Source organism: Canis lupus, chromosome 31 (assembly GCF_048164855.1).
Source record: "Canis lupus baileyi chromosome 31, mCanLup2.hap1, whole genome shotgun sequence".
Lineage (NCBI taxonomy): Eukaryota > Metazoa > Chordata > Mammalia > Carnivora > Canidae > Canis > Canis lupus.
Genome location: NC_132868.1, coordinates 17,733,475 through 17,749,611, shown reverse-complemented (window position 1 = coordinate 17,749,611; position 16,137 = coordinate 17,733,475). Strand labels below are relative to the sequence as shown.

Below are 16,137 nucleotides of genomic sequence, written 5' to 3'. Positions count from 1 at the left end.
GAACAAATTTATGTCATTCAATAAAGGAACTATTTTTGTTGCAAGTTTTGTGGACTAAGGCCAGGTATTTTATTTCTGATTCAGTCTCTAATTCCCTGAGCAGAAATGTTGGCTGCAAAGATAAGACCGAGTAAATTATCTGAACAACCCAGTGTTATAGCCTTATGCATCTTCGCACACTTAAGACACCTATGTCAAAGGGAGGCTGTAAGGAGCAAATGAGAACTAAATCATAATAAAAACCGCTACCACCATGGTGACACCTGGCAGATGCTAAATAAAGGGCCCTAAGGCTGGCTTATTTGGATAATTGACTAGACCGGAAAGAAAGGAACCCCTTTGCTTCTGATGATTGTATTAAGGGGCTTTTCTGTCCTACAGCTTCTGTTGTTTTGTTTCTGGGCTAGCTTTGTACTGATTCATTTATCCAGATGTTTCCTGTATTTTTGTGCAAGAAGTATATATCTCTGTCACATTGTTGTCACTGCCAGGAATGAAAACCTGGGCACTCACAAGTGGTCTCTTTCTGGAGGCCAACTTCATCAGACATTCTCTAAGCCAGATTCTTCATTCGAAATGCTTACATCAGAGCTCTTAACTACAAAATTCCACATGCGAAAATTGGTAACTTTTGCCATCGTTTCCCATATGGAGGAAGCCATCTGACTTTTTGCTTGCTTGTTGGGGGGTAGCCAACACCAAACGGTGTTGTATCTGTGAGTTTATATCTACTAGATTCAACACACACAAGTGATGGCCACCACTAGTGGGAAAACTGATTGCAGATATATTCATTTCCTAGAGCTGCCATAACAAAGCTCCACAGTTCTGGAGATGAGAAGTCTAAAATCTAAGTGTTATCAGGCTTTTACTCCCTCTGAAGCTAGGAAAGAACCATTCGTTGCTTCTCTGCTGACTTCTAGTTGTTGCCAACAATGCTTAGCGTTTCTTGGCTTATAGCTACATGACTCCAATTTCTGTCTGTCTTCATGACTGTCTTCTCTATGTGTGGGTCTTTGTCTCTGTTTTCTCTTCTCACAAGGACACCATTCATTGGATAAGGGTCCTACCCTAATGAAGTAGGACTTCATTTTAGCTAATTACATCTGCAAAGACCTTATTTCCAAATAAAATCACATTCTGAGGTCCCAGGTGGACACGAGTTATTTGGGAGACACTATTCAACCTAGTATTGGAGCATTTCTGAATTAGTTTCCTCACGGTGTTGAACATGTCACCTCATGTCCCCTCAGGCACTCATGCTAATAAATGAATAAATATTACATGTCTAGGGGACATATATCTACAAGAGCTGTGCATGTGGTCCCTGGCCTTGGGACCAACTACAGTCTTATTGGGAAGAGAGGATACATATGGTTGAAAAGATAGCCAACGGTCATCTTTGGTCTTGTTCAGAAGATCTCCTCTTACCCTTTCCCTTGGGAAGTAGGGTGCTTCCATGTAAGCATGCATCCTGGCTGATGGTAATATGCATGCACCTGCCCTTCATCAGCACCACATGGGGTACCTCAGCCACTGCAGAATTGGCCTTGAGCATTGAGATGTCCAATCTCATAAGTGTGGTCCTCAGAAAATATATGTAACTACTTGGATGACATGCAACCCTTCTGTTTCAGCTGGACTCAAAAACCCAGCAATTCCCTCCGGTGACCTTCAGTGATGATGGGCTTACTGGAATAGGTGACCACAGAGCCTTGGGAAGAGCGAGTACAATGACAGAGCCAGGCACACGGAGGTGGGAATGGGACACTTCCGGGACCCGTAGCAATTCTGAGGCCTTGGCTTGGGAGAGAGTGGAGGTTCTTACCTGTGTGCTCTGCCTATTTGTGCCAGGTACATCCACACACCAGCTGTCTTCCCCTTTTACCACAGTAGGTGGACATGCTCACCACCGTGAGGAAACTAATTCAGAGATGCTCCAATACTAGGTTGAATAGTGTCTCCCAAAAAACTTGTGTCCACCTGGGACCTCAGAATGTGATTTTATTTGGAAATAAGGTCTTTGCAGATGTAATTAGCTAAAATGAAGTCCACAGTAGGTGGTAAAAGGTGATCCATATTCCCCTTTTACCTCCTTCAGTGTCTTTTCCTCTTCCTCAGTTTCTGGTGACTCACTTTCTTTATTGCTCTGCTATCTTATTGTTTAATCTACCTCCAGCCTTCTTATAAAACATTTCACAGTCACAACTCCTGCTGCTTATTGTCTTAGTTCAAACAGGGATCAGATTGGCCTCTGTGGTCAGGGGTTGACCCCTTGCTGGATTCATATTCATTGGTCATTTACCTACTGGGGTGCAAAGAGCTATGGCTGCTAGAGGGATGAGGAGGAGAGAGCAGAGGTGATAAAGGCAATATCATTGCCTAAGGTTGTCTCTTCAGCAGGGCTATAGACAGGGCAGTTTCCTCTGCAGCCCATGGCCTTGGCAGATACCTTAACTAACTTCACCCAGGCCTCCACAGGTCATTAGAGAGTGCACACTGGGGCTTGTTCCCCACTCCCCCATCATTCTGGCTTTATTTCTTTATATTTATGCTTTTTATTTTATTTATTTTTTTACTTTTAGACAACTCTTATTAATAAAACTTAATGTGATGCCTTTATTTTATGTCTCCACTAATTTAATTTAATTTAATATATATATAATATATCCCCTATTTTTAAAATTTAAACTCAATTAATTAACATATAGTGTATTATCAGTTTCAAAGGTAGAGTTCAGTGATTCATCAGTCTTATATAATACCCAGTGCTCATTATATCATGTGCCCTTCTTAATGTCAATCACCCACTTACCCCATCCCCCATCCCCTCCCCTCCCGCAACCCTGGGTTTGTTTCCTATGATTAAGTCTCTTATGATTTGTCTCTCTCTGATTTTATCAGGTTTTATTTTTCCCTCCCTTCCCCTATGATCCTCTGTTTTGTTTCTTAAGTTACACATACGAGTGAGATCATATGATAATTGTCTTTCTCTGGTTGACTTATTTCACTTAGCATAATAATACCCTCTAGTTCCATCTACATCATTGCAAATGGCAAGATTTCATTTTTTGATGGCTGAGTAGTAGTCCATTATATACATATACCACATCTTTATCCATTCATCTGTTGATCGGACATCTGAGCTCTTTCCATAGTTTGGCTATTGTGCCATTACTGCTATAAACCCTGGGGTGCAGGGGCCCCTTTGGGTCACTACATTTGTATCTTTGGGGTAAATACCTGATAGTGCAATTGCTGGATTGTAAAGCAGCTCTATTTTCAACTTTTTGAGGAACCCCCATACCGTTTTCCAGAGTGACTGCACCAGCTTGCATTCTCACCAACAGTGTAAGAGGGTTCCCTTTTCTCTGCATCCTTGCCAACATTTGTCATTTCCTGGCTTGTTAATTTTAGCCATTCTGACTGGTGTGAGGTGGCATCTCATTGTGGTTTTGTTTTTCCCTGATGCTGAGTGATGTTGTGCATTTTTTCATGTGTCTGTTGGCCATTCGTATGTCTTCTTCAGAGAAATATCTGTCTTCTACCCATTTCTTAATTGGATTTATATTCTTTGGGTATTAAGTTAATAAGTTCTTTATAGATTTTGGGTACTAGCCCTTTATCTGACATTTGCAAGTATCTCCTCCCATTCTGTCAGTTGTCTTTTAAATTTGTCAACTGTTTCCTTTGCTGTATAAAAGGTTTTTATCTTGATGAACGCAATAGTTCATTTTTGCCTTTGTTGATGTGTCTAGTAAGAAGTTGCTGTGGCCAGGGTCACAAAGGTTGCTGTATATTCTTCTCTAGGCTTTTGATGGATTCCTATCTCACATTTAGGTCTTTCATCCATTTTGAGTCTATTTTTTTGTGTACAATGTGAGGAAATGACCCATTTTCATTCTACATGTGGCTGTCCAATTTTCCCAACACCATTTGTTGAAGAGACTGTCTTTTTTCTATTGGATATTCTTTCCTGATTTGTCAACGATTAGTTGACCATAGAGTTGAGAGTCCATTTCTGGGTTCTCTATTCTGGCTTCTTTTAGAATTACTTTTAACAGCTGTGCTTTGAAGTGGTGCCTCCATATTTACCAAATGTGTTGTCAGAAACAGCTTTACCTAAAATCCATTTGTCTATATCTATTCTGGGATATGGTTGAGGATGTGCTCAGTATTTGACTCAGTGACTCTTTATGAGAACCAGGACCCATGGGAGAAATTTCTCTCATATCTTATTAATAGGAATTGCTGTGCATTTCCTGAACAACTGGTTTGGGTATGTCTTCGGACATAATATATCATACAACTCACTGTGTTTCCCTCTGTACTGCCCACTAGAAGGTCATAACCTAATCTGCACCAGGTTTATATGGCTTTATTATATAGGTTTTATGTACAACCTCTTCATCTTATTTTTTAATCTTTTTTCTCCCTAGTACATTAGTTATTTTCTGTCTCCTTATAATGTATATATTTTTATAAGATAGGTCAAGTTTTTGAAATGAGGTAGAGCATAAGTACATTTTAGAATAGAAACTACACAGTTGGTTAAGCTCCAGACTCTTGGTTTCATCTTAGATTATGATCTCAGGGTCATGGGATCAAGCTCCATGTCAGGCTCCCTGCTCAGAGCAGAGTCTGCTTGAGATTCTCTTTCCCTCTGCCCCTCCCACTCATGCTCCCTCTCTTTCTCTCTCTCAAATAAATAATATAAAATAAAATAACAGAAACTACTGATTATAATTCTTGTGGCAAATATTAAGCACCAACTCTTGCCAGTCACCCGGATGAAAACATATTTCCTGCATTATTTATGTCTATATAGTAAAAATAGAATGGGTTTAAAAGAGAATACAATCACTGAGGGCTGGAGTGGCTCCTGGAAGGATGTGGATAGAGTGAAAAACTTCTAAAGGGTCCTCATGAACCCACCACCCATCTGTTTTGGAGCATCGTCAAGCCGAGCCTGTGTAAGCAAAGCAGGAGTATTGTGCTTCTAGGAGAGCAGTCCTTATGGCTGGAGGCTCTTTGTTCCTCACTGAGAGTTTCATTCACCACAGTTTACATATGTCAGTTTTACAAAGCAAAAAAGAGAAAACACTGAAAATATGCCACAAGCACCACAGAAATGACTAGAGTTTATGCTCTTGAAGTTTTTATTTTAGAATTTCAGAAGTGCAGTAAGTTCTTTTTGAAACAATAGTCACAGCTTGTTCAACATGAACAATAAACTATAAAAAGCCCAAATATAAATAGTGTATATATTTCTAGTATTAACTCAGAAATTGTAGCGATTTATCTCAGCTAGACATAACTCAGGGAAATTTCTCTGTCCTGGTCCTGTTCAAATAATTTTCTTCTTTTCGCGTTTTCATTCAGGGAAATAAATTCTTGATTATCTGCTTCAAGTCATCTAATTTTTTTAAAATGCCAGGTAAAATACAATGTTATTAGCTCATCTCACTCTACTACCCTTTGAAGAAGGCGCAGAGAAGGCAAGGTCACTCATGTGGACTGTAAACAGTTACATATGAGAAAGATGAGCTTGCTGGTGGAGGAATAGGCATCGTAAATGTGCCCTGAAGCCAAATAGACTTTCTAAAAGTTTGTCATTTGGGATTATCTTTGCCCTGTCTACCTACTCTGAAAAATGCGAACTTGAATGTCATTATTATTTGCATTACAGTGTTATGAAAATTATGCTATATTAAGCTTTTTTCTTTCAGAACAAATCTCATGTTCTCAGGTTCTCATACCTGAGGCAGATGTTATGGATTATTATGGAATAGGTCCATAATGTAACAAAAATTTTGTCTCCCCTGAACATACTTAAATGTTAATTTCTTGCCCTTTTAAGTAGACATCACATATCAAAAATGAAGAAGAGGAAATAGAATCCTGCTAGCTAAAATTAATTATAAAGACAAAAATATCAGAGTACCAGTATCTTTAGTTTAAGTTTTTCTAACATGCTTTATGTTTATTACCTTGCACAGCTGTACTATTGACCTACATAACCAAATGGTGCCATGCTCAGTGAAGCTCACAGAACTCTAGTTTTGATTTAGAGACAGATGAGCCTAACTGGCACTTTTAAAATCATCAACTTCAAATAAGCATACTTTGTAATTTGAAAACAGACCCTTAAGAGTTCTTTCCCTGTCAAGTAATTTAACAGCTTCTTTTTATGTATGTCTGTCTATCTTCCCCAAAGGATGATATCAGGAAACTGGGAAAGCTACTGAAGCATGGCTCTTTCAACGTGTGGACAATTCACAAGGATCGTTATAAAATGAAGGATTTTATTCGATTTAAGCCCAGACAGAGGCAAATCTATCTATTTGAAAGGGGAATTGTATTCTGTAAGATACGAATGGAGCCCAGTGACCAGGGCCTATCTCCTCATTACAGCTTTAAGAAATCTATGAAGGTAAAGGGGTCCTATTGCATTTGGGAATCAGCATGTCCCTATGGAGATAAATACCATTATTCTTATTTTGCAGATAAGAAAACTGAAGTCTAGAGAAGCAAGATTAACTTGCCAAATGCCACACAACAGAGCTAGACTGCATGCCCAGGCCTTTCTAACTGCAAAGTCAGGGCGTGAATAGACAGGGTTAGGGCTGGCATAGAGGTGCCTTTGTGCCAGGTAGAGAAAAGGGACCATATGGCAGCCTGTCCTGACAAAGTAATTAGGAAAGCACCCTACAGGCAGAGAGAAGGGTGAAAGATTTGGTGGTTAGAGCATGGACTGGATTTCATCTCCTACTTGTCCTTCTCAACCACACATCTTTGCATACGAGCATTGGTAAAGACTTCAGAGGTCTTGGACCCCACGTCCACACCAAGCATCATCTCTAGCCTGTGTAGGAAATATTTCATAGCTGGAGATGAGACCACCTGCCCACCACACACACACACCACACATGTGCATACGCACACACACATACACATTTGTGCCCTTGTGATTTAAGTTGTTAATTAATCGTGGTAGCTTTTGTTATTTATGTTTCTTAATGTAGACACTCATTCGATGACTATTATGTACAGATTTGTGAAATACTTAGGTGTTAAAGGAGGAATGATCTCCTTGCTTAAAGGTTGAGGTCTCCAGCCCTACATATGGAAAGATGCAGTCTGTGTTGTCCCCTGAAACAGAGAAGACAGATGATACTATGCGACATTGTGTTTGTGCTTTATGCTCCTTGGGGCCATTAACAGAGGACAACAAAACACATGGAAGGGCAATGGAAGAAGAGAGCTATTGAGGGTAGAAAGAACCAGAGTGGCCGAAAGGGAGAATTTTAAAATCAGAAAATGAGAGCACAGCAATTTTTCTTCTTTCTTTACAATAGTTGATGACACTTTCAATTCGCCAGCTTGGAAGGGGGAGCAACCGGAAGTTTGAACTTGCCAACCGGAATGGACTCGAGAAATACATCCTGCAGGTAAAGCTTGTGTCTTCCTCTTAGGTGCCCCTTACTCTTTCCTGTGTTCTCGGCAAGTGTTTTCTATCTCACCATTCTAAAGGTCACCCAGACAATAAAAACCCTAATTAATGCTCCAGATGATCTGATATTCAGAGTATCTTCTTATCTGCAATTTTCAGGCAGCTTCGAAAGAAATCAGAGATTGTTGGTTTTCAGAAATAAGTAAATTACTGATGGAACAACAAAACAATATTAAAGGTAAGGTTATCCTGCTAACTTTAGTCTGGAGAGTTATACTGATTACAAATTTGTGGTAGCTATGCACATTGGGGATATTGCTAAAGGAAATGGTTTGCCAGGAAAATAACTGTGGGACACCTTTTCATGGTACCTGGAAGCACCTGTGTTTGCTTTCATTGTGTGTGTTGGTGGGGGGATGGTTGTGGTTGTATGTGGATGTGTCCTTTTCAACTGTGTTCCTCTCACATATCTGCTTGCCAAGATCAACTCTCTCAATCCCAAAGCCCAAAGCCACCTGAGATCATGTTAATGGGAGTTTAAAATCCAGTACTACTGGGATCCCTGGGTGGCGCAGCGGTTTGGCGCCTGCCTATGGCCCAGGGCGCGATCCTGGAGACCCGGGATCGAATCCCACGTCGGGCTCCCGGTGCATGGAGCCTGCTTTTCCCTCTGCCTGTGTCTCTGCCTCTCTCTCTCTCTCTGTGACTATCATAAATAAATAAAAATTTAAAAAAATTAAAAAAAAAAAAAATAAAATCCAGTACTACTTTCAGAAGCTGTGCTGCTTTTTTTTAAAAGCTGAGATATAATTAACATACCATAAAACACGATCTCTTAAAATGTACAATTCTATGGGTGTGAGTCTATTCACAAGGTTGTGAAACCATCACCAGAACATTTTCATCACCTTCCCCAACAAAAAGACACTGTACCCCTTAGCGATCATTCCCCATTTTCCTCCCCCTCCCCTCTGCCCCTGAAAACCACTAATAGACTTTCTATCTGTATTCTGGACATTTTACATAATGGAATCATATACAATATGGCACTTTCTGTCCAGTTTCTTTCACGCAGCATCATTTTTTCAGTGTTCATCCATGTTGTGGCAGGATGATCTCAGGACTCCATTCCTTTCCATGGTTGAAACATAGTGCATTGTATGGACATAACGTATTTGTTTATCCATTCATAAGTTGATGGGTATTTGGGTGGTTTCCATTATTTGGATATTGTGAATAATGCTATGGGAACTTGTGTACAAGTTTTTGTGTGAACCTCTGAAAAAATATGTATATAAATAATTGCTGAGCCATATGGTAAACCTCTGTTAATTTTCTGAGGAACTTCCAAATTGTTTTCTAAAGTACTAGCACCATTTCTTGTTTGTGCTAGCAGTGTATAAGGGTTCCTCTTCTCCCCTCCCTCACAAACACTTGGGATTGTCTATTATTATTTTTTTTAGTGTTATTGTTACTATCCCATTAGGTATGAAATGGTGGCTCATTATAGTTTTGATTTGCATTTCCCTAATGCAAGTGATATTGAGCATCTTTTCACATGCTTATTGGCCATTTGTATATTCCCTTTGAAGAGATGTCTATACAACTCCTTTGCCCATTTTAAATTATCTGTCTTTTTATGGTTGTTGTGAAAATTACTTATGTATTCTGGGTACTAGATGCTTATCAAATATGTGACTTACAAATACTTTTTTTCCCATTCTGTGGGCTATCTTTTCATTTTCATTTTCTTGATGATATCTTTTGAAGCACAGAAGTTTTCAATTTTGATGAAGTCTAATTTTTCTATTTTTTCTTTGGTTGCTTGTGTTTTGGTGTCATATCTAAGAAACCATTGCCTAATCCAAGATGTATACCTGTGCTGTCTTCTAAAAATTTAGCTTTAACTCCTTGATACACTTTGAGTTAATTTTTGTACATGGTGTGAATTAGGAGTCTAAGTTTATTTTTCCACATGTGTATATATATGCTGCTGTTCCCAAACCATTTGTTAAAAAGACTATTCTCCACTGAATGGTCTTGGCACTTGTTACCGACTCAAGTGCCATCACAATGTTTGTGTTCCCCCAAAATTCATATGTCAGAACTTAACCCAATGGTAATACCCAATGATATTAGGAAGTGAAGACTTTGGGAGGTATTTAGGAGTAGATGAGGTTATAAGAGTTGAGCCATCATGAATAGGATTAATGCCCTTATAAGTGCTATGAGAGAACTTGCTTCCTCTGTCTACTCTCTGCTATGAGAGGATATAATGAGAAGTCATCAATCTGCAACCCAGAAGAAGATCCTCACCAGAATTCAACCATGCTTGCACTGTGATCTCAGACTTCCAAGCCTCCAGAACTGTGAGAAATGAATTTCTGTTGTTTATAAGCTGCCCAGTCTATGGTACTTTGTTATAGCAGCTCAAAATAAGACAGCACCCTGGTTGAAAATCAATTAACCATAGATACAGAATTCTTGGTTGACAGTTTTTTTAAGCATTTAGAATATGTCATATTAGGTACTATTTTGTGGCTTTCATAGTTTATGGTAAGAAATCAACTATTAATCTTACTGAAAATGTCTTGGAGCACCTGGGTAGCTCAATCTAGTGTCTGACTCTTAATTTCAGCTCAGGTTGTGATCTCAGGAGCATGAGATCAATCCCTGCATTGGGCTCCATTCTGAGCATGGAGCCTGTTTGGGATTCTCTCCCCCTTTCTCTCTCTGCACCTCCCACTAGCATATGTGCATACTCTCTTTCTCCTCAAAAAAAAAAAAAAAAAAAAAGGAAAGATCAGAGATTAAAAAAAAAAAAAATCTTGCATGTGACAAGTTGCTTTTCTCTTGCTGCTTTCAGATTCTTTATGTTTTGACAGTTTGATATGTCTATGTGTAGACCTCTTTGAATTTATATTTCTTGGAGTTTGTAGATGGATCATTTGGATGTGGAGATTAGTGTTTTTCACCAAATTTAGGAAGTCTTCAGCCATTATTTCTTTAAGTATTCTTTCAGCCCCTTTGTTTCTGTCTTCTTCTGGGATTCCCATTCTATGTTGGTATGTGTGATGGGAGTCCGACTCTACCAGTCTTTATGACTCTAAATTCTTTTTCATTCTTTTTCTTTCTCTTCCTCAAACTGGATAGTTTCAGTTGACCTATATCTATATTCTCTGACTCTTTTCCTGTTTGCTCAAATTTGCATTTGAGCCGCTCTAGTGAATTTTTCATTTCAGTTATTATACTTTCCAACCCAGAATTTCTATTGGCCCTTTCAAATATAATTTCTATTTTCTCAATTTGATGAGAATTTGTCCTCATACTTTCCTTTAGTTCTTTTTTTGTGGTTTCCTTTAATTCTTTTTACAGTTTTTAAATAGTTGATTTAAAGTCTTGGTCTAGGAAGTCTAATTATCTTGGCTTCCTCAGAACAATTTCTCTTGATTACTTTTTTCCCTTTTTTCTATGTATGGATCATGCTTTCTTGTTTCTTTACGTGGCTTACAATTTTTTCTGTCGAGACTGGACATTTAATAATATAATGTGGCAATTTTAGAAATCAGAGTCTCCTCCATCTCGTGTTTTTTATTGGTATTGTTTGTTGTTTTGTTATTGTTTGCTTGTTTAATGATTTTTTCCAGCCTTTGACAGGAGCTCTGTGTGGATAGTGGGGGTGCACCTTCAACATACAGTCAAGCAGGTGGCAATTCCACCTTTGCATTCACTCCGTTTGTGTAGAGTCCCAAGATCTCTCCCCACCAGAAATGAGAGCATAAGACCTTCTCAGATTTTTCCTGAACATGCACACAGAGCTGGGCATTTGTACATGGCCTTCTAGAGTCTCAGAAATATTTAGGTGATTTTTAAAACCACTATGGACATCTCATTCCCATGCATCTCCTTTTAAATTTTAGGTTAGCCTATTTTTGTCCCAGCTGTTATCCAGTGCCTTAGGCAGCCAAGAAGTTAAGCAATTGCCTCTAGTAATTTTCTACAAATGCTCCTGGTGAAAAGGTTTTTCACACTGTGCAAACATGAATAGGTCTAATAAAGACAGTCTTATAAGTAAGGTGTGCCAAGGAACCCCCAAACAAGTCAAATGATGATAGTTCTCTGGGAATGAGACTTTGAATGAACTCAAATCCTGTTTTGCCCCTTCCTATGGCTGCCAGATTGCTAATTTTCACCATGATTGCAGGCTGTTGATTTCCAAGGCTACCATAAAGAAGGAGAAGTAGATTGGGAACAGGGCAACTAAAACATGACAAAGCTCACTGTTCATACCAAGATTCAGCCAGTTTTCTTGAATAAATGTTCTCCTGATTGCTTTAAGCCTTTGTTTAATTTCTTGTGTCCTAAAAATATTTTCTATTTTTGCCAGTTTTTTCTGTTTTCTTGGAGAGAATTTTTGAAGGTTTTTTTTTCCTGCATCATTTTCACACATATCACTTGCTATACTCCTTTTAATAATTAAGAATCATCTTTGAGTAAGCTTTGCCCTTTCATATTTGTTTTTTTTTTTTTTTCAGTGGATCCTCATAGCAGCAGAGATACTTGGTAGGAAAATCCACAAGCTTAATCTACTGAGTTCAGCTATTTCCTTCTGCTAATGTTGTGAGGCCTAAGAAATGCTAGTCTTATGTGGAAAATCGAACTCCCAACATTTAGAGTGACAATGGCTTGTGTGTTGGGTAAGGAAAGTGATGTAAATATGAAAAGATAAACTTTGTCCTCAGAGACTTATCAGGAATGCAGCCATTTCACATTCTTTCTGTGTCTTCTCTGACCATTAGTTGGACAAGAAGATGTAAGGGTGGGTATGCATCACAAGATGTGGAAAAAGATAAACTAAGAACTGTGACTAGAAAACCACCACATCAGTTTTCAGTCATAACAACTGAATGATGTAAGTTCCTTATTTAAACTATTGGCCTTTACCAAGAAATAATAACTACATTATATGTTTATTTTAATTTATATAAAGGTAAGATGAGGGAAAACTATGGGATTTACTCTCAAACTACTAATGCTGTGCTAAATATATGTTAAGGTAATTGAGTATGAATGCTCTGGAGGCATATAACAGGAAGATGTGACAATCCCAGTAGAAAAAGGTACTTATTTTCCCCAGAAGCAACATTCTAGTCACAAGATTGTTCTAGAAATCTTTACCACAGTTTCACAAAGGATGGTTTAAAGATGCCCTGCATTAGAATTACCTGAAGGGCTTGTTACAAATGCAGATATCTGGGTCCTACCTAGGACTGTGGAATTAGGGTAGCTAGGGTTAATGCCTTGGAATATGCATTTTAGCTTATTAAAGTTTCTGGACAAAAAAATAAAAATAAAACATAAAGTTTCTGGACAGAGTCCTTAAACTTTTTTTTGAAGATTTTATTTATTGATTTGAGGGAAAGAGAGAGGAGGAGGAACAGAGGGAAAGAAACAAGCAGACTCCATGCTGGGTGCAGAGCCTGACTCAGGGCTCAATCCCAAGACCCTGAGATCATGACCTGAGCTGAAACCAAGAGTTGGATGCTTAACCAACTAAGCCACCCAGATGCCCCAAACAATTATTTTTAAAACAACTTTATTGAGGCATAATTAACATAATAAAATGCACATATTTAAAGTATACAATTTGATGTTTCAACACATGTATACACCTATGGAAGCATAACCACAATCAAGATAATGAACATGTCTATCACCCCCAAAAGTTTCCTCAGGCCCCTTTGTATTACCTTTCTGCTGTTCCCTTATCCCCCAGTGCTTCCCAGGTGGTCACTGATCTTCTTTCTGTCACTATAGATTAGTTTGAATTTTCTATCGTTCCATGAAGAGAATCATACAGCATGTACTTTTTCATCTGCTTTCTCTCACTCAGCATAATTATTTTGAGATTCATTCATGTTGTTTTTGTAACAATAGTACATTCCTTTTAAGTGCTGTATAGTATTCCATTATTTGAATATACCCCAATTTCTTTATTCATTTACCTGTTAATGAATATTTGGTTTCTTTCCACTTTCTTGGGCTATTTTGAATAATGCTTCTATTAACATGCAAATATAAGTGTTCTTGTGGACATGGGTTTTCATTTCTCTTAGGTAAATACCTAAGAGTGTAATGATTAGGCCACATGGCAGGTACATGTTTATCTTTTTAAGAAATTTCTATTTTCCAAATTGGTAATACCGTCTTTATTTCCATAACATCATATAAGAGTTTCACTTGCCCCACATTCCACATCAACACCTGGTGTTGTCAGTCTTTTAATTTTAAGCCAGCCTTATAATAGTTGTGGAATAGTATGTTATTGAGGTTTTAATTTGTTTTTTTCCTAGTGACTACTGGTTAAGAATCTTTTCATGTGCTTCTTTGCTATCCTTATATCTTTTTTAGTGAAGTGTCCATTCACATTTTTTGCTCATTGTTTTCTTAAGTTTTGAGAGGTGTATTTTTATATACCCTAGATGCAAATCCTTTAATAGATTGATGCTTTGCAAACACTTTCTTTCATCATGTGGCTTATCTTTTCATACTTTTAAAAGTATCTATTGGGTGCTCCTGGCTGGCTCAGTCTCAGGGTCTTTCAAAAGACCCTTTCTCAGGGTCTTTTCAAGATTGGTGAGTTCAAGCCCCATATTGGCATGGAGCCTACTTAATTAAAAAAAAAAAAAAAGAGTATCTTTTGAAGAATAGAAGATTTTAATTTTGATGAAATCCAGGTTTTAAAAAATTATGTATCCTATATTTGGTGTGTGCCTAAGAAATCTTTGTCTAAGGCCACAAAGATTTTCTCTATACTATAAAGTTAGGTCTCTAATCCATTTTGAGATTTTTGTTTGTTTTTCTTCGTATATGGTGTCAAATGTGGATCAAAGTTTAGTTTTTGTTTATTGGTGTCATTATTCCATTACCATTTCTCCAACTGACTATAAGTACATTCACTTCTGAATTCTCTATTCTCTTCCATTGACCTATTTGTCTATCCTGACATCAATACCTTACTGCCTTGATTATTGTAGCTTTATAATAAGCCTTAAAGTCAGATCCTTCAACTTTGCTCTTCCTTTTTTAAAAAACAATGTTATTTAAATTCCAGTTAGTTAACATACATGTAATATTATTTTCAGGTGTACAATCTAGTGATTCAGTACTTACATACAACACCTGGTGCTCATCACAGCAAGTGCCCTCCTTAATCCTCATCACCTATTTAACACATTTTCTCCCACTTCCTTTTGGTAACCTTTTGTTTTCTGTAGTTAAGAGTCTGTTTCTTGGTTTGCCACCCTCCCTTTTTTCCCTTTGCTTATTTGTTTTATTTCTTAAATTCCACATATGAGTGAAATTATACGATAAATGATTGTCTTTCTCTGATTGACTTATTTCCTGTAGCATTATACTCTCTAGTTCCATCCATGTCCTTGCAAATGACAAGATTTTGTTCTTTCTTATGGCTGAGTAATATTCCATTGTGTGTGTGTGTATGTGTGTGTGAGATATATATATATATATATATATAATTAGTTAATGGACATTTGGGATCTCTCCAGAGTTTGCTATTGTTGATAAGGCTGCTGTAAACATTGGGGTGCATGTACCCCTTCCAATCTGTATTTTTGTATCCTTTGGCTAAATACCTAGTAGTGCAATTGCTGAGTTGTAGGGTAGTTCTGTTTTTAATTTTCTGAGGAACCTCCCTACTGTTTTCCAGAGGGATGGCACCAGTTTGCATTCCTACCAACAATGCACAAGGGATCCCCTTTCTCCACATTGTCACCAACATCTGCTATTTCTTGTGTTGTTGATTTTAGCCATTCTGACAGCTATGAGATGATATCTTACTGTGGTTTTGATTTGCATTTCCCTGATAATGCATGATGTTGAGCATCTTTTCATGTGTCTTTTGGCCATTTGGATGTCTTTTTTGGAAAGCATGTCTATTCATATCTTCTGCCCATTTATTATTGAATTATTGTTTGGATGTCAGGTATAGATGTTCTTTATGTATTTTGGATAGCCATTTGCAAATACCTTCTCCCATTCCTTAGGTTGCCTTTTAGTTTTGTTAATTGTTTCCATTGCAGAAAATTTTTATTTTGATGTAGTCCCAATAGTTTATTTTTGCTTTTGTTTCCCTTGCCTCAAGGAACATATGTAGAAAGAAGTTGCTGTGACTGATGTCAAAGAAGTTACTGCCTGTGCTCTCTTCTAGGATTTTTATGGTTTCAGGTCTCATATTTAAGATCTTTTTTTTTTTTTTTTTTTTTTTTTATGATAGTCACAGAGAGAGAGAGAGGCAGAAACACAGGCAGAGGGAGAAGCAGGCTCCATGCACCGGGAGCCCGATGTGGGATTCGATCCCGGGTCTCCAGGATCATGCCCTGGGCCAAAGGCAGGCGCCAAACTGCTGCGCCACCCAGGGATCCCTCATATTTAAGATCTTAATCCATTTTGAGTTTATTTTTGTGTATAAAAAGTGGCTGAGTTTCATTCTTTTGTATGTTGTTGTCCAGTTTTCCCAACACCATTTGTTGAAGAGACAGTCTTTCCCATTGGATGTCTTACCTGCTTTGTCAAAGATTAATTGACCATATACTTGTGGATTCATTTCTGGGGTTCTGTTCTATTGATCTATGTGTCTGTTTTTGTGGCAGGACCATACTGTT

The 16,137-nt window shown here is 38.0% G+C and overlaps 1 protein-coding gene and 1 long non-coding RNA gene across 5 annotated transcripts in view; one reads left to right on the top strand and one right to left on the bottom strand.

The window, feature by feature from the left end:
- Positions 1-16,137, top strand: part of MCF2L2 (MCF.2 cell line derived transforming sequence-like 2) — a 237,866-nt gene that overhangs the window by 200,630 nt on the left and 21,099 nt on the right. For all 4 annotated transcript variants that reach the window (XM_072807545.1, XM_072807546.1, XM_072807547.1 and 1 more), the window contains 3 exons: positions 6,218-6,433; positions 7,359-7,451; positions 7,613-7,691. In XM_072807545.1, coding sequence (XP_072663646.1) covers positions 6,218-6,433; positions 7,359-7,451; positions 7,613-7,691 — 388 coding nt within the window. The remainder of the gene's footprint in view (positions 1-6,217; positions 6,434-7,358; positions 7,452-7,612; positions 7,692-16,137) is intronic.
- Positions 6,566-16,137, bottom strand: part of LOC140622068 (uncharacterized) — a 28,770-nt gene continuing 19,198 nt past the window's right edge. Inside the window, exon 3 of the long non-coding RNA XR_012021782.1 lies at positions 6,566-7,616. This is a non-coding gene — a long non-coding RNA (uncharacterized lncRNA). The remainder of the gene's footprint in view (positions 7,617-16,137) is intronic.